The sequence below is a fragment of the Homalodisca vitripennis genome, chromosome 8, assembly GCF_021130785.1.
Source record: "Homalodisca vitripennis isolate AUS2020 chromosome 8, UT_GWSS_2.1, whole genome shotgun sequence".
In the NCBI taxonomy this organism is placed as follows: Eukaryota; Metazoa; Arthropoda; class Insecta; order Hemiptera; family Cicadellidae; genus Homalodisca; species Homalodisca vitripennis.
Genome location: NC_060214.1, coordinates 128,744,514 through 128,770,223, shown reverse-complemented (window position 1 = coordinate 128,770,223; position 25,710 = coordinate 128,744,514). Strand labels below are relative to the sequence as shown.

The following is a 25,710-nucleotide window of genomic DNA, read 5'->3' as shown; positions in this document are numbered from 1 at the left end:
GAGGCTAATTTTGTCATTTATGGCTGCCCAAAAAAGGCAGATGAACATATAGCATCCTCCCACGTAGGTAAGATGAAATCCAGAGTACAAAAACCTATAATGCAAAGTACATGTAGATTTTGAGCAAAACATTGCGATTGACCATATCGAAAGCCTAGGTCATATCGAAAAACAATCCCATAGCTAAATGTTAATAAAAACACTACTTTTTCCAAATTGTTTATTTTTTGGATGAGGCCTTTCGAAACCAAAGGTTTCATCTTCAGGCAACTCCACAAATAAATATTTACACATTGTTTGTTACAATTAATATTAAATAATAACATATGGTGTAAAAATGTAAATACAAAAATTTTGGAAATATTTCAGCCAGTATGAAAAATTAGGTTTGACTAGAGTTTAATTTTTGAATAAATTGCGAAGAAAGAAGATTGGAATTTTCAATAGGGCCCTCTTCATTGTTCATGAGTTTTTCTTTATTTCTGTTTATGTATAGTGTTTCCCAAGTATTGACCAATAGTCGAACAGAAGATTGGCAAGAAGATGTGTACAGTGATCAAGTAATAATTAGTGAAAGTCAAGTGAGGACTGGTACAAAAATGGATAAACCAGTGTTCATGATGAGTATCATCAAAGTGGTAGACCTTCTCTTGTGAGTGATGAATCGGTGGCAAAAATCAACTAAATATTATGAAAATTGTCATTTCACAATTACAGAACTCCAGAACATTTCCCCCAAATTTCACAAAGTTTAGTTCATAAAATTGTGGTTTAAATTTGGTCACCATATATTTTGTGCCTGGTGGGTTTCCTAAAAATTGAACAGAAGACAACAAAACACAGAAACTTGCTTCAGCAGTGAATTATGTAGACAAATATCTTAAGAGTTTACCTTCAAAATGTAAATAATACAAATTGTTATTTTTCACTTTGATAATTTTTATTTCAAAACGTACGTTACTTTCTGGACAGTCCTTGTATATCACTTTAATCCTGGATGTGGCAGTTGAAATTCCTATAATCGCAGGCACTCTTTTGTTAGTTGTGATTTTTTTTGCAAATTTTAAAATGTTGTTTTTGCAAAAAATGACCTTCACATTTTAAAATGTTGAGATATTCTTTGTATGCTTATTATATTTTGAGACCTGCTCTATGTTGTAGAACATACAATTTCAGAAAAGTATAATTTAAAAAATAGGCTATATTCTTTTTTTATAGGATTACATGTAAAAATGTTTGTTGCAAATCCTAAGTATATTTCAAGAAATAAAAGCACACAATATATTTTCAAAAAATACTTCAAATGATGTAAATGTATTATAACAAAAACTCATTATTTCATTATAATTGTCTTATGTTCACCTGAAGTTTACTAGCTCACTCATAGTGTTTAATAAATAAATCATAATGAAATAACTTGTAAACTAGAACAAGGCCAACGTATAACGATTTTTATATCACAAATTTAGCCCACAGACCTGTGAATGTCACTAATTATTGTCCAATAAATAAATCACAAATAAACATTGTTCGACATTTAGTTTATAGACACAAGCTTAGAATTCACATACAAATTTAAAATACACAATGAGTAATGCCAGTGCATCACTAGTGAAACAAGTTGTTGGAAATTAATGAAATATCGCAAACAATGATTGCATAGAAGGTCTGTCTTCACAACACATAGCAGTGGATAGAAGTTTGAAGCAGACAATCTTGTTGAGAAAGAAATTCTGAACGCAGTGATGTAGCCAAACTCATTCCCGAACAAAATTTCCCATTGCAAAAGTATAAGAAAGAAAATGTTTACAGGTTCTCTCATAGTGCGCAAACAGACACAGTAAACCAACATTTGTATTTGTAACTTCATTATTTCAGTGCATACCTGTTACGCATTATATAACAATAAACTATACATCAAATTAATCTGTGAAACGCCCCAAATAATTTCATATAACGTTTGTCCTATTTAAGTCTTATTTTCAATACCACGAATTTGATTAAAAAGAGTGCAAAATCGACTAGTGACTAGTGGCTAGTGGCTCAACACTAGAGGAACAAACTAGTCGTCAACAAATATAGGGTTAAAGTACTGACCCATTTTCAAGCGTGACATAGTTTTTTTTAATTCCCCTATAAGATTAAGAAAAAACAAACACCATTTTTTGTCCAAAAATATGGTTAAAAAGATTGTTGACTGGCAGTTAAAATTATTTAAAATTTGTTTTATCAATCAAATATAATATTTTTAAATTTTGTAACGCAAATTGCAAAATATATAAACTGATTCATATTGTATTCTGAATAAGATAAATTTTCTACCAAAGCTTTTTTAACAAAAAAAGAAAAATCTAACAATGAGCTTACTAATTTTGCTGATATGTATTTCTCAAACTTCTCGTAATTTTCCTGATTAATACTTTCGTTCTGCCAGTGCATAAAGGAATCTTTTCTATGTTTTACTTTACAGAGAATGCAAATATTGAATAAACCATTTTGTAACATGACAAGGTACAAATATATAACAGAGCAATGATAAGAATGTTTGGGGTTACCATGGTCAATATCCAATGTGTCAAATGTTCTCTTGAAATAAATCAGAACATATCGAAATAAAACAAAATATTTGGTCTTTTAGTGTTAATCAAATAAAAATATAATTGGTCTCACTGACCTTGAGTAAGTAACAACAACTAAAAGTGAAAATGAAAAGACAAAATAATTAGGTCTTATTTATTACACAATTCAAACAAAATAATACACACACAATAATAACTCAACAAACATATGGTATATTTCGTGGAGAAATAAAAACAACAATAAATGCGCTGAAAAAATGTCAGAAATTTGTGTAATTTTAATATATAAACTCCTGTTGAAAAACTTTTTCTCTATACATACTAGTGAAAAAGTATGTAAACTTTGTCAACATCTGATATTCGAATAAATATTATAACAGGATATTGATGTAAAATTTAATTATTTAATGATAAAATATAAAAGTTGGAAAGGCTATTAGCCTAATGGAATGTGAAGAGACTTGACTTGTTAAATAATCCTGTTATAGGAACTACATAATGTTTTCTATAACAGTGGTGGAAATCTTCAAGTTCCACCCCTTCCCTGAAAAATCATGGATACTTTCATTATGTTTAATTATTTCCCACTTAAGAATAAAAACAATGAAACAATAAGAAACAAGCAAAATATGAGATAGCTGCTTTGCACAACATTTAGTACAACTGAATATTTGGTAGATAAACACAAACATCTTCTAAACAATATTCACTATATATTTAATGTATCAGAAATAATGGTTTAACATAGCAAAAGTTTGCTTAGTTAAAACTTAAATAAGTAAAGTAAGTTAAACACTAAAACAAATTAAACAGAACATAACGAATAGTTTAAATTGTACATTATATTAGGTAACTACACTAGATTGTATAAAATTGTGGCATTTCTGAAAATTTATAGTTGACAAGTAAATCGGAATGTTCACCTCTAAAATGTATTACAAATGACAGTAAATATTTATTGACACGGAGACTAGCAGACTCTGATAGTAGTATTTACTATAGCAGTCTGTGTGTATCGTGTATCTCAAACTTTGTTGTAAGTAAATCCTGTGGGAACTGTGAGATTAGTTGACAAAACAAAGTGAACCACAGAAAACTACAAAACCAATTTATTGTACACAAGTCTTTTATTGAATAGAAAACTGTTTCTATTAATTGAAACTTAAATGTTTAACACAGTGGTTTTACACTGAATATTCAAGAATGTAATGAAAATCGACGAAACACGAACAACAGTCGACTGTACAATGAGGAACGGGAAAACTAGAACTTGTAGTCGAACTTCATTTTGAACAAGTATCTGGCTTTCACTTGAGCGACGTCGTACACGATGTACCTGACAAACTGTTGAGGAAAATATTAATGAAAAACTGACGGCACAAAGTACACTAATACATTACAAGTACACTTGGCTACATCGCAATTTAACCCAGTAATCATCTATAAAAATAATTAAAAGTAAATTTTATTTTAAGGTATTTATATGACATTTTTGTACAATTAGTAAGATTTTTCTGTTTATGTATATACAGTAGTAATAACTGTCATATCTGACAGTGACACATTTCATAACTCCATCACTTTCAAGTATAAGTAATTTCATAGATACAGCAGCAACTGATCTATAATGTACATTTTGTTAGAAATGTTTGAATTCGAGCTTCTTCATTGCCTTCTGATCTCTTCAGCACTAAGCACTAGGAGGAAGGTAAACTGCATCTAAACCCCACATTCACAAAGAAATACTAACCTCAATCGATTTGTCCATTAGCAATTTTGTGACGTTTACGGGAATACGAGTTGCAACCTCGTCTAGTCATGACCGGAAGAGGACACCTTTCCAGAGGATTATTTATTTACTGTGGATCTGCCACCAGATTTCCTCTATCCAAACGTTACCAGCTTTGATGATGAGAATATTGTTAACTAATAATTTAGATATGATTCTGAACGTTCCCCAACTGTAAAGTTGGGCTTAGCGGTCTACATACCCCGACACCTGGCCTACTCTACACAATAGCCGCACACAACACGACTCCACATTCACCCCGACACCTGGCCTACTCTACACAATAGCCGCACACAACACGACTCCACATTCACCCCGACACCTGGCCTACTCTACACAATAGTTGCACACAACACGACTTCACATTCACCCCGACACCTGGCCTACTCTACACAATAGCCGCACACAACACGACTTCACATTCACCCTGACACCTGGCCTACTCTACACAATAGTCGCACACAACACGACTTCACATTCACCCTGACACCTGGCCTACTCTACACAATAGTTGCACACAACACGACTTCACATTCACCCCGACACCTGGCCTACTCTACACAATAGCCGCACACAACACGACTCCACATTCACCCTGACACCTGGCCTACTCTACACAATAACCGCACACAACACGACTCCACATTCACCCCGACACCTGGCCTACTCTACACAATAGCCGCACACAACACGACTCCACATTCACCCTGACACCTGGCCTACTCTACACAATAGTCGCACACAACACGACTTCACATTCACCCCGACACCTGGCCTACTCTACACAATAGCCGCACACAACACGACTCCACATTCACCCTGACACCTGGCCTACTCTACACAATAACCGCACACAACACGACTCCACATTCACCCCGACACCTGGCCTACTCTACACAATAACCGCACACAACACGACTCCACATTCACCCCAACACCTGGCCTACTCTACACAATAGCCGCACACAACACGACTCCACATTCACCCCGACACCTGGCCTACTCTACACAATAGCCGCACACAACACGACTCCACATTCACCCCAACACCTGGCCTACTCTACACAATAGCCGCACACAACACGACTCCACATTCACCCCGGCACCTGGCCTACTCTACACAATAGCCGCACACAACACGACTCCACATTCACCCCGACACCTGGCCTACTCTACACAATAGCCGCACACAACACGACTCCACATTCACCCGACACCTGGCCTACTCTACACAATAGCCGCACACAACACGACTCCACATTCACCCCGACACCTGGCCTACTCTACACAATAGCCGCACACAACACGACTCCACATTCACACACTCTACCGCCGCACACACTTCATGGCCTACTCTACACAATAGCCGCACACAACACGACTCCACATTCACCCCGGCACCTGGCCTACTCTACACAATAGCCGCACACAACACGACTCCACATTCACCCCGGCACCTGGCCTACTCTACACAATAGCCGCACACAACACGACTCCACATTCACCCCGACACCTGGCCTACTCTACACAATAGCCGCACACAACACGACTCCACATTCACCCCACGACTTCACAATTCACCCACGACACATTCACCCCGACACCTGGCCTACTCTACACAATAGCCGCACACAACACGACTCCACATTCACCCCGACACCTGGCCTACTCTACACAATAGCCGCACACAACACGACTCCACATTCACCCCGACACCTGGCCTACTCTACACAATAGCCGCACACAACACGACTCCACATTCACCCCGACACCTGGCCTACTCTACACAATAGCCGCACACAACACGACTCCACATTCACCCCGACACCTGGCCTACTCTACACAATAGCCGCACACAACACGACTCCACATTCACCCCGACACCTGGCCTACTCTACACAATAGCCGCACACAACACGACTCCACATTCACCCCGACACCTGGCCTACTCTACACAATAGCCGCACACAACACGACTCCACATTCACCCCGACACCTGGCCTACTCTACACAATAGCCGCACACAACACGACTCCACATTCACCCCGACACCTGGCCTACTCTACACAATAGCCGCACACAACACGACTCCACATTCACCCCGACACCTGGCCTACTCTACACAATAGCCGCACACAACACGACTCCACATTCACCCCGACACCTGGCCTACTCTACACAATAGCCGCACACAACACGACTCCACATTCACCCCGACACCTGGCCTACTCTACACAATAGCCGCACACAACACGACTCCACATTCACCCCGACACCTGGCCTACTCTACACAATAGCCGCACACAACACGACTCCACATTCACCCCGACACCTGGCCTACTCTACACAATAGCCGCACACAACACGACTCCACATTCACCCCGACACCTGGCCTACTCTACACAATAGCCGCACACAACACGACTCCACATTCACCCCGACACCTGGCCTACTCTACACAATAGCCGCACACAACACGACTCCACATTCACCCCGACACCTGGCCTACTCTACACAATAGCCGCACACAACACGACTCCACATTCACCCCGACACCTGGCCTACTCTACACAATAGCCGCACACAACACGACTCCACATTCACCCCGACACCTGGCCTACTCTACACAATAGCCGCACACAACACGACTCCACATTCACCCCGACACCTGGCCTACTCTACACAATAGCCGCACACAACACGACTCCACATTCACCCCGACACCTGGCCTACTCTACACAATAGCCGCACACAACACGACTCCACATTCACCCCGACACCTGGCCTACTCTACACAATAGCCGCACACAACACGACTCCACATTCACCCCGACACCTGGCCTACTCTACACAATAGCCGCACACAACACGACTCCACATTCACCCCGACACCTGGCCTACTCTACACAATAGCCGCACACAACACGACTCCACATTCACCCCGACACCTGGCCTACTCTACACAATAGCCGCACACAACACGACTCCACATTCACCCCGACACCTGGCCTACTCTACACAATAGCCGCACACAACACGACTTCACATTCACCCCGACAGCTTGCCTATCGTTGGCAGAAATGCAGCCAACCAGAACCTGTCCAGGAGTATACCAGATAGTAGGAGGCTCCCATTGTTAGAGTCCAAATTCAAATCTAAAGGGACACTTTCCGCAGACTGAAAACAGTGAGGCAGTGGTGCATTGATTTTTAAAATGGCCACACCAATGTTCACCATGAGGATGGGTGTGATCGGCCGAGCCCGGTTACTGAAGACTACTTGATGAAAACCGATGAAAAATGTTGTGATAATCACCGTTTTACGATCACTGAACTTTCAGAACATTTCCTGCAAATTTTGCAGAGTTAGGTTCATGAAATTGCTGGGGTGTGAGCAGTATATTTCAAAACACGTAAGAGCTGAACTAAAAGAAATAAAATAAAACTTCATGTAAAAGGATACTCGTTGTAAAGCAGCGAAGTCTGATGGCGCTCCTTCTTCACAACAGGTTTGCCGAACGGAATCTCCAGTCCGTCGTCCATAACATGTTTCTCGTCCGGGTCCGGCCAAGTCGCTCCCACTCCCTTGCAGCTGTGTTTACCTGGTGGCAGCTTCTCCACGTACTCCGCGTGTGTGCGCTCGTACCTGTATCATCCATCCATTGAGATTTAGTTAAGCAGGTTACATTATACCACAAGTCCGCTATGTCAATAAAAAGAGAATCGGCATCCGAGAGGGATTTAGCCTCTAATTTGTAACCAAACATCAACAGCTTTTAATTTTCCTATGTAATGTTGGAATTTATTTCCTTTACTAACTTTTATTTTTATTTCAGGACGTTACTTGTAAGAAAGTAATTTGGGCCGTAACTTTAACTGTGTAGTTCAAAGACGTTTCATTTCATTCTACCCATGATGGCCATATGTTACATCTAGTTAGGTTAGGTTAGGTAAATACAAAAGTAGTGCAACTCAAAATAATTTGTCTAATGATTTAATAATTTCTAACAGATATGTATTAATTCCTCACATTCGGACATAAATAAATAGTACAGGCGTTATCGCTGCTGCCTTTGTTACTCATTTGTTAGGTTGAGCACTTGTACAACACGTGCAGTGACAACACAATAAAATAAAGTGGAAACTGTAACTGAATGCACACCCAGCTTCTGTTCACTCAACAGTACAGAATTTGTCGACAACAACAGAAGTAATTACTGTTAAATTACTAACTAAAATAAAATCCTCATTAAACCTTAACAAATACAAAACTTACATGTCACCCAACGCCACCTCACACAACAGCATCAGCCCAGTGTTGTTGGTAGCACTGGTCATACAATAGTTGGCAGACTTGGAGACCATGTCAGCGAAGTACACACCCTTGCCGAACATGTAGCCTGTGGTAGGGGCCTCGGGAGGTGCGATACGCAAGCCCTGCACATTTAGCATTCAATAGACACACTGTATAAAGTCTAAAGATGTCACTCTGTGTCATCACAGTCATCATCCACTTAATAACTTCTGGACCGATTGTACTGACATTTTACATGGACATTCTTAGGGTCTTACTACAAGTCAAAAATGTCACTCCTTGGAACTACAGCTTGTGTGCAAGCTGAAAAAATTCACATTTTAATCTTCAGCCATTTTTATTTGGGCCTGATTACAAAATGTCTAAATATCCTAAAGTGCGCGAAGTGCCAACATCAAGTTACACAGGATCTTGTCAATAAAACTGCCACAATGATAAAACTTCAGGAAGACGTTAAAAAATATATTTTGGCCGATCAGTCCATTAAGAACACAAACTAGAGCTCCCATGGATTTGTATTTTGAATTCAAACTGTAAGGTTTGGTAGAATCTATGCTGACCATGAATGGAATTAAAAGATTCCATACAGCAAATTTCCATATTTTAATGCAGTACCACACAAGTTTAGGTGAAACACTGACCTGAGACAGGATCCCTGCGAAGTTGGTAAGCCTGGAACCGTGCCATAGCAGTTTTCTGTTGTGCAGTTTCTTGAAGGGTTTGAATCGCTTTTCCTCGCCATGCCTCTTAACTTTGAAGATCTGAAATGTAAAGGGTTCTTTTATTCCTCAGGATGCCTACATTTTGTATGATAAATGTGTGGGTGCTTTCTCAAAATAACATACAATTCCATAATAAAGTCATTCTACGTAAATGATTTTGATAAAGATGTTATTAAGACAGTTTTAAAATAAAGAATATAGTTTTAAGTTAGGTCGGAATATATTAAGAGTAGAATGTACCAGATTTTGACATAATGTTGAACAAGTTTTTTAAAATGTATTTACATTAATCCACAAGATTTATAAATATTTTTTAACAGGTGTTGAAAACATAAATGTATAAACTACATTACTTATTTAACTATCGACAAATAGACATCAACGACACTCCATAAACCAACAAGCAATAACAGCACAAATCCTCTTGAACTCACATATTATAGGATGCATGTGGCATCCAAGTAGTTGAAATAATAACCATAAGATAGCAGCACCAACTTACTAAATAGCTATCCATAACTTTGTTTTTGGCCCAAATAGGGCCCCAAATGAAGCCCTAACGGCATAAATGATCGCTCCCTGATCCGCGAGGGCGAACCATTTCATCGCCGTAACCGAAAGACAGTGTTGTTAATCTATCAGCCCATGTTTGGGCTGTATCATTATTTGTGTTTTTCATGTCGCAATACATGAGGTATGTTCAAAAAGTAATGCAAATTTTTAAATTTTCGTAGGTTTTGTGAGTCCGATTGTCAAGGTTTTTTTATTATGTTGGTACTCACGCTCCTGAAGCATAGTAAAATTACCATCTGCATTCATTGTTTACTTTCCAGTGGCAGCTGCTAAGGTTAGACATTATTTATGAACTCAGCTAATTTTGTTTGTTTTTTATCAAATTTTGTGTGATAAATGAAATAAAGTGTAACAAAATGTGGAAATGTTAACAAAGGCCTATGGTCAGTCAAAGAAGCGCACTAGGATATCTGCCGCAGTCAACATGTTAAAGGATTTCTACAATTTAATTAATTTTATAATTTAGTTTTACATATCCCACGTTGAATGGACCTAAGGCTATCTGTTTTAAGTTACTGACCTCTTCTATCTGCAAGCTGTACTGGGTGTGGGTTGCAGCATGGGTGTTCTTCACATACTTCTCCAGTATAGTGAACTCTTCCGAGTCTCTGGGCAGGGGCTCTATGTCAGCATTGAGCTTGTGGTAGTGAACGTCCACAGGGTGTACAGAGCTCTCTCCGTCTCCTGTCCCGGAGCTCTTCATCAAACTGTATGCTACTTCCAGCTCCAGCAGGCTCTCCAGCATCTCCAGCTTACTCTGTCCAACACAGTACATTAGAAAACTTCAAAATTCTGTACACCGTGTCCAGCTCCAGCAGGCTCTCCAGCATCTCCAGCTTACTCTGTCCAACACAGTACATTAGAAAACTTCAAAATTCTGTACACCGTGTCCAGCTCCAGCAGGCTCTCCAGCATCTCCAGCTTACTCTGTCCAACACAGTACATTAGAAAACTTCAAAATTCTGTACACAAGTGTCCAGCTCCAGCAGGCTCTCCAGCATCTCCAGCTTACTCTGTCCAACACAGTACATTAGAAAACTTCAAAATTCTGTACACCGTGTCCAGCTCCAGCAGGCTCTCCAGCACCTCCAGCTTACTCTGTCCAACACAGTACATTAGAAAACTTCAAAATTCTGTACACCGTGTCCAGCTCCAGCAGGCTCTCCAGCATCTCCAGCTTACTCTGTCCAACACAGTACATTAGAAAACTTCAAAATTCTGTACACCGTGTCCAGCTCCAGCAGGCTCTCCAGCACCTCCAGCTTACTCTGTCCCACACAGCACATTAGAAAACTATGAATACGAGAACATTTGACAATTTTTAAAAATATGTATAGGACTACATTTGAGATTACATTGTTACTTTTCCTTACATTTAATATTGGTTTAGCATAGGGAACTAACTACCCAATCTTTGGGAAACAAAAATTGTTGATTTCCAGATTTAGTTGTAGATACATGAATTCTTCAGTAATAAGTATTAATCATTTAGGTATTGATAATTCAATCTTAACAAAACATTAGTACCACATGTGTCAAATATGGATAAAAGACCGAGGTAATCTTTAATGAGAGATTCACAAATTGTGTTAAAAGAACGTAACTTTCAGTTCAGGATTTTGTACTTCTTAGAAGATTACCTTGATGATTTCTACGTTGTCCAGCAGTGGAGGCTGCTTGATGCCGAAGTCGTGAGGTATAAGAGTATAGAAGCGATTGGTAGCATCCGTGATCACCAGCTTGTTGTTCTCTTTCTCCAGCACCCTCTGTAGCTCCGAGAGGACAGTGTAAGCCACGTTGATCTGCTTCTTGCTGATCTTCCCCAGTGGCATCTTCTCCAAGTCGAGCTGCAAGAGTCAACAAACAATAATATGGCTCTCGCAACAAGGAATATCAAAAGATTATAAGTCACAATACTCGGCCACTGCCACCATGTTGTAGGCGCATGATTTTCTTGGCTTCACACTGTGTTTACCTTTGCTAACTCTATTGGTCTCATGTAGTCTATGGTTTGTCCATACACATGTATATATGTTCTAGAATTAATGGATACAACAAGCAAATTTTGGGATCATGTGAAAGTTGATATTTAAAATGTGATAAGTTATTATCGTCATGTTGTGGATATCCGTGTACATGAATTAATGAGTTCATGTTTCCATTTGAATATGTGTATGGATGTATGAGAGGATGCATAAAGATGTGCATAAGTGTGTATTATTTTTATTTTTTCTGTTAATACTGTTTTACTCTATCAATACAATGCTAGTGGGTGGAAGAGGATGAGGGTGGAGGGGGAGGCTATAATCCACCTGGCTACAGTTTGTGGAAGGAACATGACCAAACAGCACGACCAAACAGCACAAACAATAATAGAATTAGAATAAGTAAGAACCCAACAAATATTTACCTCAAACTCCAACATAACTTTTTTCATGGTGTCAACATTGAAGAGCATAGCAACGAGGTCATGGACTGGTTTTGGCAGTTTAGAGTCCACATCGCTCTCCATCTTCAGCTGTACATTGTCGCTTTCATCCTGTCGACAGTTAGGAAGTAAAGTTATGTGAGTATGCAATTGGTTCTGAGCAGAAAACAGAAGTGGCATTACAAAACTGTAGCCTAACGGCACTCACAAGATTTAAAATATCAGTAAAGTAATCTTCCTACAAGTTTTCAATATCAGACCACCCACTTGACTCAAACAATCGGTCTCCCAGTTGTGCTCTGGGAACTCTCCTACACGATAAGAAGAATCTGATACCAACAAATGTTCGAAGCTGATCTTTAAAATCGACAGAGCTCTGTGCCTTTTAGGATATTTGGGTAGGCTATTGTCAAACACTATGCCCAGATCAGAAGGGAATCATAGCTTATGTGGTACAATTCGGTGCTGTTGGAAAGGTCCAAAATATGTCATTAGCATAATGAATCGTGCATTGAGAGATTTCGTGAATTTTGAGATTTCCCAAAACATAAATGCCTAAAGACACTAATCTGTGAAGTTTTCCAATTGCTTTTCCCCCTGTCAAATCTCTTGATTAGTTTATTTGTAGAAATCTAACTGGACAAACTTCATCTATTGAGTTGTCATCTACCATAGAGATAGATTGTCCCATAGTACGAGTTACATCTCAGCCAGAACTTAAATTACTTAGTTTTTCAATGTTTTGACTTTTAGATTAAATTTTTTAGGAATTTCAAATGCAGCAATTTAACTCAGTACATGTAAGACCTCTAGAGAAAATGTTTGTTATCACTATGAATCTGAATGAAACTGCTTAACTGTAAATCGCCAAGCTGTTTTCCCAGTTTTGCAAGCTTTCTTTCTAAAATCTGTTTTTTACTGCAAACCTGACTGTATGATAAGTAAGTGGGGTAAATATTTTCATTTGAATTAGTTTTAGCACAAAAATTGAAAGTAGTGTACGAAGCATGGATTTTGAGAGCAAAAACAATAACATTTTTTTACGAGGGCTGTTTTTTTTTCAAGTTCCGATAGGCCATAAATAATAAACACATTGAGATAAAAAGATGATTTTATTACCAAAAGATTCGTAATTTCTTACTTATTTTTCTACGTAGTCACCAAAAATGTTGAGGCACTTGTCGTAGCGAGAGACAAGCTTTCCTATACCCTCCTCGAAGAAGTCTGCCGCCAGTGAGCTCAGGTAGACCCTTACAGTTGCTTGAAGCTCTTCGTTGTCAGCGAAGCGTCGTCCACCTAACCACGCCTTCATTTCTCGAAAGAGGTGATAGTCACTGGGCGCCAAGTCAGGACTATACGGCGGATGGTCGAAAACTTCCCATTTGAACTTTTGCAGAAGTTGTTTTGTGACATTGGCACTATGCGGTTGTGCATTATCGTGGATCAGGACCACGCCGGATGACAGCATTCCTCTCCGTTTGTTTTGTATTGCTCTCCGGAGGCGATGTAGAGTCTCACAGTATGATTCCTTTGTTATCGTTGTTCCCTGTTGCATGAACTCAACCAGAAGCACACCTTTTTGGTCCCAAAACACTGTAGCCATTGTTTTCCTTTTGGTCAAAGTCTGCTTGAATTTTTTGGGCTTGCTAGGGGAGTGAGTGTGCATCCATTGCTTTGATTGTTCCTTGGTTTCTGGATTTTCATACAGGACCCAAGTTTCATCCCCAGTAACAATAGACTTTAAAAAACTGTCTTTCTCGTTGTCATATCGCGTCAGAAAAGTTAGGGCTGACGCCATTCGCTTCGTTTTGTGATCCTCACTCAACATTTTGGGTACCCAACGGGCACACAATTTTCGGTACCCTAGCTCGGTGGTCACAATCTTGTACAAGGAAGACCTTGAAATGGCTGGAAATTCGGTAGAAAGTTCATCAATTGTAAACCTCCGTTTCTCCCGGATCGCTTGGTCAACTCGTTCAACCAAACTTGCAGTAGCGACCGACTTGCGTCCTTGACCGCCTTCGTCATGGACGTCTGTTCGACCTTCAGCAAATAGCCTACACCATTTTCTTATCGCGCTATCACTCATACAGTGTTCACCATACACAACACTCATTCTGCGATGGATTTCAGCAGCACTACATCCTTCAGCTTGAAGGAAACGAATCACACTTCGCAACTCACAACTGGCGGGAGAATTGATCGTAGCGGCCATCTTTACTCGCCCGTAGCTTGGCTACGACTGATGGATTGGAGCCGGCAACGGCGTTGGTTGTAGTGGGGGAGCGGCGCAATTGCACAACACGCAGCCCCGCCTCCCGCCACTACGCTGGTTATTTGGAGAAACAAACGGAACTTGAAAAAAAAACAGCCCTCGTATGTTTATAAAGTTTAAACATAACTATATTTTGTATCATTTTATTTACAATATATAAATGCGAATGTTTGTTTGTATGTTCCGTTATAACTCTGGAACCAATGCATGAAACATCGTGAAATTTTGTACAGTGATTCTACACATTCCTGGAAGTAACATAGGCATACTTTTAGAGATTTTAATAGTTTATTTCATTAATTTTTTAATTATAAATTGTTGTTGATGTTGGTGTGTTTTATATTGGATCCGACAGACTGCGCTACGACACGTAATACAAAGCGAACTGATACTTAACAGCTGATAATACTTTCAGCTGAAGTTCATCAAAGAGGCAGAAACATTTGTTAACATTTAAAATTTAAAACATTTTTACTGTATTAAATATTTAGAATAACATTATTGTTTGAAGTTGGTGTATTATTTAACCTACTTACATTTATTACAATTCACAATAATGAATAATCTGTACATAATATTAATTGCATAATAACGAAGCCACAGCGAAGCGTGGCCAGGTCAGCAAGTTTACAATAAATGGAAGAAGACTATAATAATAAATATTGTGAGAAAACCTAAGATTTTACTTTTCATGTATGTAGAAACCAAAATTGTTATAATATGTTTCTAAAAAAGGGATGATTACAAGATAAGAATAGTTATTACAATAATGTTTTGGGGTTTTGTAAAATGTTATAATAACCTAAATGTGGTACATTTTGTATAGTTTTATATATACACATATACATATACATACATATACATATACATATACATATACATATATATATATATATATATATATATATATATATATATATATATATATATATAGAGAGAGAGAGAGAGAGAGAGAGAGAGATTGTTATAAAACAATCACATTAAAGTGGGTGAAATTTTTTTTTTTCAAAGACAGAAATAGCAAAGTCATTCTAAAATTACCACCTGCCATAGAACAATAAAAAAAATCAATGTTGTGCGCGGCATCTCTTTACCTTTGGTATATGAACCACGTCGATTGTTTGTGTATTTTAACAAATCAAATTAACTGGGCAGGCAGGCCCAAGGGCCAGATCAACAGATATCTGTTGATTGGCGTTTAAGGAACGAAAATAAACAACGGATATTCATTGAATGGCAGTCAAAGGGTTAAGATTGTTAAATGGACATTTGATACCAAAAACTGAGTACAATCTATATTGAAATATTAACAAAATAGAACTGGTCTGATATTCCATTTAAATTCTTGAATGAAAGAAAGACACCAAACTAACTCTAATAATAATGTGGCAAATCAACAGACCACCCCCATGTCCAAGTCCATGGGCACCATCTTGTGGGGCATCTTCTTGAAGTTGTGCCGGTTCTCCCACACGTTTCCTGTTTCATCCTCGTACTTGGACTTGAATAGTCTGAGAGCCTCTTGCAGGCTAGAGCAGTTGTCCAGCTTGGTACCTCCGATAGTGGTGCCGATGCGACCCCACGCCCTGAATACCCAGTACCTGGACAAACAAAGCGTTAACTTCACTTTAGTCCACGTCAAGTCTCTTCAATCAGATTGATACTAGTGATGGGAGAATCGAATACAGAATCGAATAGTATTCGAATACAACCAGAGTATTCACATATTCGAATACATCAAAATGAATTCAAATACTTTTGAAATGAATACAATTTCTCTGGAAGAATTGAATTCAAACCTGGAGTATTCGTTTATTCTCACAAATAGTATTCAAATAAAATATCCAAGAGCTGTATTCGTATTCATATGAGGTTTAAAATGAATACATATATGGAGACTTTGAAAAGAATAATTTAGGAGAGATTCATAATTTGAAAAAATTATTACTAATTTTAATACATGAAAAAAATGTATAATTAATTGTATAATTATTAAATTTAAAAATACATATTATTTAAGAGTTACAGTTTTAAGCAATAAAGACAAACATGAATATTTATTTTATATTGTTGTGTAAAAACAAAATATTATTGAGGTTTTCTAACTTCAGTCTATTACTACGGTAATTAGTGACAAGACCTGCTGTGGAAAATAGTATTTCAGACGTTACTGAATTAGCAGGTAAACAAAGATATTTCTTCTGAAGTTCGTATATCATGGGTATGACTTGTTTATACGAGGCACCAAAAGCCAAAGTATTCGAATACATATTCGAATACAGGGGTGAATTCGTGACAAACAAGTGAAATAACCCAGGAACAACAGATTGCGGGAAAGAAGTAAGACAGGTCTAGACTTGTCTGTTAGAAACGCTCAGCTGAGCAAAAGTATTCGAATACAGGGGTGAATTCGTGACAAACAAGTGAAATAACCCAGGAGCAACAGATTGCGGGAAAGAAGTAAGACAGGTCTAGACTTGTCTGTAAGAAACGCTCAGCTGAGCAAAAGTATTCGAATACAGGGGTGAATTCGTGACAAACAAGTGAAATAACCCAGGAACAACAGATTGCGGGAAAAAAGTAAGACAGGTCTAGACTTGTCTGTTAGAAACGCTCAGCTGAGCAAAAGTATTCGAATACATATTCGAATACAGGGGTGAATTCGTGACAAACAAGTGAAATAACCCAGGAACAATAGATTGCGGGAAAGAAGTAAGACAGGTCTAGACTTGTCTGTTAGAAACGCTCAGCTGAGCAAAAGTATTCGAATACAGGGGTGAATTCGAATTCACTGTATTCGATTCATTAAAGTATTCGATTCTCCCATCACTAATTGATACCCAGTTACACACCTACTGTTATTTGTGGTCCAGTTCAAGTTTATAGTTTTCTAGAAACAACTAATTTTTACTTGTTATCCAGCACTTGTTGTCAACACATTATTTATAAGTTGTTTAGCTCGTTACAGAGACTGAGATCATCTTGTCTGCATTACTGCTACCCACTCCTCACTTAGCCAGTTTCCACATCTATCCTCCAGTTGTCTTGCTTATACTTTTCCATATTCCAAATATTTACACAAGAATTATTTTTAATATCTTAAAGGAGTAAAAAAATGAATTTGAATTCTAACGGATCAAGAAAAGTACAAATAAGGAATATTTACAATTACAAGATTAAGTAAACCTGAATTACAAAGTAACAATAACTTGTTTAAAAACATTATGATTCATATAAGAGAAAAATTACATAGAAATATATACAGAGTGTCCACAATTACCACACACACTCTAATACACTCTAATAGAGTATTAGAGTGTACTCTATTGAACTTTACCATTTGATTTGTCAGTTCAAAATAAATCAGAAATGTCATATAAAGTATAATTCTATAAAGTATAGTCTGTGTTTGAGTTTTCAGTACAATAAATTATATCTTTAATCTGAATAAAGGTATAAAGTTAAACCTTGTAAAATATTTACTCTAATTAAGATCTGTTCAAAAAATATCATATAAGGTTTCAAAACGGTGGCCATACACAATTTTCAAACTGTAATAACTCAAAATGGAAGATTTAATGAAACATTTACAATAATAGTGAAGAATGAGTTACTTTTGTATGAACATTTTTATACAAAATATTTTTTGCTAGGACAAATAAAAATACACAAATCGAATTATTAATGCTGTTATTCATTTAATAAGTTTAACTGTAACAACTTCAGCCAAGACAGAATATTAAACCACACAGAACAGAACCTACAACGTAAATATATCAAACTTTAAACCATCGTAACTTTTTTAAATGTTGGATTTTTTCAAGTTGGATTTGTGGCATTTTACTCCACTAATCGAGACCTTTAATTTGGTGTAATACTAGACCTACGCTCCAATTTAAATTTCCTTCAGAGTCTTTGCGGGCCATACCCCTGACATGACAAAAATAGTATTTCCTACAAAAATGATATTTATAGCTGCAGAAATGATGTACCAAGTTTTGTTGCACTACCTGTAATAATCGACCAGGAATTCTAAAGTCCGTGCAGGACTTTTTTTACATCCTGTATATCGTTCCTATGCTACAAAAAACGAAATTAAGAACAAATTTAGGACTATCAGGGCTGTGTGCTCAGAGTTAATGTCCCTCACTTGCCATTTCCCATCACTAACGTAGTTCCCTTGAGACATGTAACTAGTTAGTAACAGTATAAACCTCCTGGACCTTTGCTCCTTTGGTTGGCTGAGCTTTATTGAAGCGTATCAAGCAAGAGACTAAACATTACTGTCTGTATATCTGTCTGCTTGTCCTCGCGAAAGCCAATTTTAAAAGTCGGTGCACTCTTGCATTCTAGTGTCTTCCCTATATTACCGGAATTCCAGCAATTGTGTCTCATTACAAATTAAACATAGTTAATACCAAAAATTAAATTTGAAGTTGGTCTAAATCCCATATCAGATGGATTTTATACAAGCGATATTATTGCACCAATCTGTATGGTAAAGGGCTACTTTCCAATACAGCCGAAATCTGCGAAAGTTATCGTTTTGTTCGGAACTAAGTCAACGGGTTTTCCCTCTTCAAAACATTACTTAACGAATGTAAACGATTTTCCCCTTTTATAAATACATTTCCCCTGTATAAGTAAATTATTTAATCTGAAACATTTTTTTGCATTAAACTTAATTTCTAATAGAATTCTAAGGACATATAATAATAGAATATTAATGGCTTTAGTGAGCAACATCCTCCATTAAAAATGCACAAATCGAATTATTAATGCCGTTAATTAATGCTGTATTGTTTGTAATTGGTATCAACATGTTCATATGAAAGTAACTCACATCTCACCGTTCTTATAAATTTTTCATCAGATATCCCATTTAATAATTGTTTATAGTTTGAAAATTTTGTATGGTCACCATTTTGTAAACTGAAGCAGGGCCTGATTAGACTAAACATTTTGCAAAGTTTTAACTTTATACCTTTATTTAGTATAAAGATATATTTTTTTAAACCACAAGAACCAACACAGATGGTAAACTAAGCAAGATAGGACTATACTTTATATAAAATTTCTTACTTATTTTGACCTCAAAAATCAAATAATAAAGTTTGATAGAGTAATTTGTGTACATTATTTACTATTTAGTTAAGTCTGTACACAGTCTTTTCTCTACTCGTCATTTAATTAAATTAGATACTTTTTGGCTTTTATTGAGAATTACTATGTATTACAAATAACACTGATTTCTGTCATAATTTCAACAACTCAAGAATGTTTGTTTTGGTACAGGTTTTTTTTTATTTTTAGTAACACCAATGTTTTCTAGCAAGTAATAAAAACCATTAATCCACATCTTTAACAACGAACACTACCCACTGTTGCATGGATCCGTCTTGCCTGTAATGTTACGACCAATTGTACGAGGGCTATCCAGAAAGTAGATTACGTTTTGATATAAACAAAAAACAAAGTACAAGAAAACATTGTATTATATATACATTTGACAGTGACACTAAAATACTATATTTTAACATAGTCACCATACAAATTTAGGGATTTATGAATTAGTTTTGAAATTTCAGTGTTATGAAATTCTGCCACCTGAGACTTCAACCGCGTAGTCACACCCTCCCGCAGTTCCACGTTCACAAAGCACTACACAATTCATGTGCTGTACCCAAGTTTCGTCTCCTGTAATGGTTCGATCAAGCAGCGAATAAGCATCTTTTCCAGTGTCCAAAAATGCCCATGAAGCAGCCATAAGCTGATTTTTATGGGTTTCTTTTAGATTTTCGGTTCCCAGCTTGCACAAAATTTATGATAACCTAACTTCTGCGTAACAATTTCGTGTAACAAACTCCTTGAAAGTTGAGGAAAACGAAGTGAGAGTTCTATTATTGTGAATTGGCGGTCTTCTTTAATCTTCTAATCACCTTTAGAGACAATTTCATCGGTCACAATGCTTAGCCATCCACTTCATTCGTCATCGTGCACATTAGTTTGACAATTTTTAAACCTAATGCACCACTGACACACTCCACCTTCAGTTATCACATCGCTCCATATTGTGCTTAGCCAACAAAAACCATATTGCCGACCGCACTTCACAACTCATTTTTAACCGCTACTGTAAAACAACAAGGAGCGACAGTAATCTCTCACTAGCACGGCTGGATAGCTACTGGATGGAGAAACACTGACATCAAAATGGCCGTGATAGTCCTGTCCCTAGCGGCTACAGAGCAAAATGTAATCTACTACCTGGATAGCCCTCGTATATCTCCGGGACCCATCAATTTCTCTGGCACTCTCACCTGTTCTTGCTGTCGGCCTCCAGCACCTGTATCCTGTAAAACTTATTGGTGCCCTTGACAACGTCCGTGAGACTGAGCACAGCCGAGTAGACATCCTTGTCCTTGGAGTAGACATGAGCGACATCCTCCAGTCCGCTCTCGGGGTCCACAGCAGAACCCCCCTTCACCTTCAGAGTCACCTTGGACGACTTGCCACTTTTGGAGAAGCTGCCTGCAAGGAAATGCTTGTTACCAGGAGTGGTTTTACAATAATCAAGGACACATTTACTTACTGATTTTTCATAGGGTAAAGAAATCATTATCCCATTTTATTTCCAAGTTTGTTTAGAAAGTATGTGTTCTTAAGGCTAAAATACATAGTCTGATAGGGTCATATAGAATACTCAGTGACTGTATAATAATCTGGCTTTTTTTAGATGTTGACATCACAGGTTCACTTTAGAACTGTATATCATACCAACTAACCTCACAAAATACCTTCATCACATTTATTGAGAACACATGATTACCCTTTTAGTATTTTGTTTATATGTGTTTTCTTGTTTAGTTAAATGAGTTTTCTGTTAGATGAGTGTTGTTAATTTGTGTTTAAGTAGTTCCACTTGTTCCTTGTTTCTTCTCCAGTGGTGGATACAACTGAACATCACACTGATGTGAGTGATGTTTCAGCTTCTGCTTGGAAATACTACAGCTGAAACAGTATTATGTCGAAAGCAGCTTATAAGGACAGCACTACGAGGAAAAAATGTACAAGTTATTTTCTTGATTTGAATAGGTAAACCTTAATTTATGATATACCTCACTCTGCCTGTCAATGAAAGAAGTCACAACAATTCACACATATTGTGATTGAAGATTAATGATAAGCCATTAACCCTTTGAGTGCCGCAGCGTCTACATAGTAGATGTTGTGAAATGTGCATAAATTGCCGGCATCTACCCAGTAGACGATTTGTATTTAATTAATATCACATATAATTCATTTTTGTTTTGACAAATAACTTATTTCACGGCAATCTACAAGTTTCGAACAATCGATTGTGATTGATTTTTATTGTTCACCGCCTCCTTGTAGTTATTTGCCATCAGAAACAAACAGATGACGCAATAGTTGGTCAGCTGCTACTTGTTGCCATTAACTACACAGTTTGGTTCGTTGGGTGTTTACATTGTGCTAGTTTCATGTGTTTATGCTGAAAACTGTTGTTATTGCTATTCTGCAATTGTGTTCAGTAAAACTTACAATGCATTTATAAACTTCTTTTTTCGTGTTTATTTGTTTAGTGATGTATATTTTATTGTTGGATTGGTGATGAAGTAAAACGCAAGTTCCAATCAAACTATTGATTTTAGGTGAAGTAAGGTTATATTGTAGGCCTGTGTATATTTTTATATACTTTTTATATAATTAGTATTTTACAGTCGTCTTACTTCATTGAGTGAAATAGAATAGTTATAATACTGTTTCTAAACTTTTGACAAACTTGAACAAAAATTGCTTTTTGTTGTATTTTGTATATATTGCAGTATCTGGTTAAATATTACTGTAACATACCATATTATGCATGATTTTTGTTCAGTTTTTCATGCTCTTTCATATGGTACAGCTAAAAAAAATTTAAAAAAATATTGTATATATAATTTTTTTGTTCAAACTTGAAATGTATTTTTTTCATTTTTTAGTTTTTTGTTATAACCTATATTCTTTTTGTGTAAATAAAAATAAAATTATAATATTATATGGAAAAAATACCTTGTTTTATAACTCACAAACTATAAAAAATATTATTCAAATCGGTTGAATAGTTTTTTTTAATATAGTTTTTTCCCCACACGATTGCAAAACAGAAGGAAATGCTCCGGCAATTTATGCCTATGACTTGGGAAAAATGCTGTGGCACTCAAAGGGTTAAAGAGATTTCTTCTCATTGAGGTAAAATAATCTTGCACTTTATTCAACCTAAAATGTCTTCTGCTCTACCTTTACTTTATTCTGCCCATCAACTCTACTGCTTTTTTAAGTGTACTAGATTCATGTGCCTTTAGCCTAAGGAATTTACTAAATCTCTTTGGTTCCAGTATTACAGAAATGGGTAAATTCTCTAGTACAGCTTTAAAAGATTATTTCAGGAAATTGAATGTATACAGTATGGGAACAAAAAGAAAACCTGCAAAACTGTGCATACAAATTCTTCATGCACAACAACAGGTTAACTCAAGCAATGATCTTAATGCAACTTTTAGAAAATTATCACTTACTTCTCACATACTTTTTGTTGCTTCAAAGAGAGACAAGACATGTAAGTGTTTTAATAACGTGGAATGTGTGGAGGGCATTGCAAAATTCATCATGAAACGAACTGAGAGAGAAACTACTTCACAATAAGGATTATTGCTACCGAACACAACTTGCACAGACAACGCTACTGACTCTGCTGACCTTGGAACAAGTTGGGTCATGCTTGTCTAATAGTAATATCGTGTCTTGTAGTAAACTCCGCCCACCAACAGCAGAAGTGTTTTACGTTACTGCCTTGCCAACATGACACACAAGATTACTGATAAACTAGCAAAATATGTTGTACTTACTTTTTCCTAAGCTTCCAGACTTCAATGACTCTATTCCTGCCAGACGCTTTTTAGCCTAAAAATAATATGACATTGACAGTAAAATATTCAAATATAACCAACATATTTCTTAAAATAATGTTCTCTAAATGATTACTTTCAATGATTTAAATGCAAAATTATTTACTGGTCTTCAGCCTTAAAACCAGGCAAATAGTATCATTGCTATTCAGTCACAAGTTATACATTATATTTTACATAAACACCTAATTTATTTACACTAACTTAATAACAATAAATATTAATTCTTTGTAGAAGCTTAACTTGACACCAGTTGGAAAAATTTGATTATTTCAAAGATTTACCAATGTTAAAACTATAAATAAATTCGAGGTCACAATTTGATTGCATAAGAGCTGATCACATTTCATGACCTATATTATTAGTTGGTTCAAAATAGATTAAATGTTAATACCAAACGCATTAAATTCCGGATTTTATTCATCACATTTGTTAAGTTCAGTAATTATCGACAGATATGCTACATGACAATAATTAATACAGATTACTTAAATCAAATTAAACAAAATTCAATGTTCAACGTTCAGATATTTGGACTCAAAATAGAGAATAGTAGTGCTTGCAACTCATTTCCCATATTAATACGTTTGCAGATTTATATTCCTGTCAATAGTTCACTGTTTATTGTTTTGGAAGACTTACGTCAGAGCCCCAGCCAGCCATGTTGAGACGGGAGATGTTCTCAATAGCGTTCCCGGCCACACTCTCCTGTAAGAATGACTCCGGTACCACCTGGATTTTGGCATCCTCCACCTCTTCCATGCGCTTGCTCATCTTGTCCACTTCCTCTACACAACATACACACACACACAAACACTTACAAATCAGACACTTGTGAACAATCATGTGTGTTAATGGCACGTACTGACAAAGTAAGAATCGTAAGAATATTTAAATAATATTTTGATCAAGAAAATTAACTATATTATCTAATTACCAGCTTGATTAATAATTCAGTTCATATTTTGCATTAGCATCCAAAAACACTTTAATATTTTGCCAATTATCTGTTGTAAAATGTAGTCCAAACAAAAAATAGGAAAATCAAACAGGAAAACAAGCTAAAGAAATTCTGAATTAAAAAATATTACAAGACTATTGCTATTATTTTCTTGAGAATGCAATTTTTAACAGAATCTTAGCTCAAGTAATATCTTTTTTGGAGAATCGGATAACTCTGATACGAAAAACTAGAGGTTAATTCAAACTGCCATAAGATGACCGTTTAAGGTATCGCTGCCACAAATTAAAATCTAGTTTTCTTTGATTAGTACTATGAGAGGGTGTCGCCTTAGGTTAAAACCAGAGATAGTCGGGTTATGAATAGCAAAAATGGGTGGAATTCATTTTTTGTTATTAATTACGTGATCTCTTACTCCATGTTATAACACAGCAATGCATGTAAGCAATCCTTTTTCTTAAAATGTCTGAAGAAATAAACATACCTATGATGTGCATAATAGTAATTGTTAATGCTAGTTACTTATTAAGGAGAGGCAGATGTGAAAATCCTTTTTTACTAAAAGGCTTGTTATTGAATTTTGTAATTATTTTGTTCATTCCCAGGATTTTGATGTATATTATACATGTTTGAATAACATGAAAAAGGTGTGTGGGCTATCTTGTTCCATAATACTTCAATACTGCAACACAAGTTGTGTTATTTCTTGGTGAGGTTTTTAACAAGCAAAAAGGGATGGCCTATCCTATAGCCATAAAAATAGATTAGATGAGGCCGTCATTGAAGTAATAAAACCTGTCTAACAGGATTTAGGTTCGCCACAATTCTTTTTAAAAATGTCTTCAGAGATAAAATCAAAATGTAAATGAATTGTACAACTTGGTTTTGTGCTCCTCTTGCATTTTATTTGTTAAGGTTCATAAAACAAATTTTATAGGCCTTGACACTAAAATTTGGAACTTATGACTATAATTGCATGCAGTGAAGAGAATGTGGCTAGAAGTAGAGTATTGAAACACATGGGGATGAAACTTTGTTGCTTTTCGATAGAGATAAAGTAAGAAAAGCAAAGATTAGTAAATGTTTAAGAAATTCGAAAA

General features: G+C 36.7%; 1 protein-coding gene across 1 annotated transcript in view; it reads right to left on the bottom strand.

Annotated features, from left to right (window-relative positions):
* Positions 1-2,719: 2,719 nt before the first annotated feature.
* The window catches only part of LOC124368392 (poly [ADP-ribose] polymerase), a 46,134-nt gene continuing 23,143 nt past the window's right edge, over positions 2,720-25,710 (bottom strand). The window contains exons 9-19 of the mRNA XM_046825696.1: positions 24,292-24,437; positions 23,590-23,644; positions 21,001-21,211; positions 16,083-16,281; positions 12,388-12,516; positions 11,618-11,824; positions 10,498-10,734; positions 9,324-9,443; positions 8,644-8,804; positions 7,831-8,013; positions 2,720-3,915 (exon numbers count right to left, since the gene is read on the bottom strand). Of these exons, the coding sequence (XP_046681652.1) occupies positions 3,843-3,915; positions 7,831-8,013; positions 8,644-8,804; positions 9,324-9,443; positions 10,498-10,734; positions 11,618-11,824; positions 12,388-12,516; positions 16,083-16,281; positions 21,001-21,211; positions 23,590-23,644; positions 24,292-24,437 (1,721 nt within the window). The 3' untranslated portion in view covers positions 2,720-3,842. The remainder of the gene's footprint in view (positions 3,916-7,830; positions 8,014-8,643; positions 8,805-9,323; positions 9,444-10,497; positions 10,735-11,617; positions 11,825-12,387; positions 12,517-16,082; positions 16,282-21,000; positions 21,212-23,589; positions 23,645-24,291; positions 24,438-25,710) is intronic.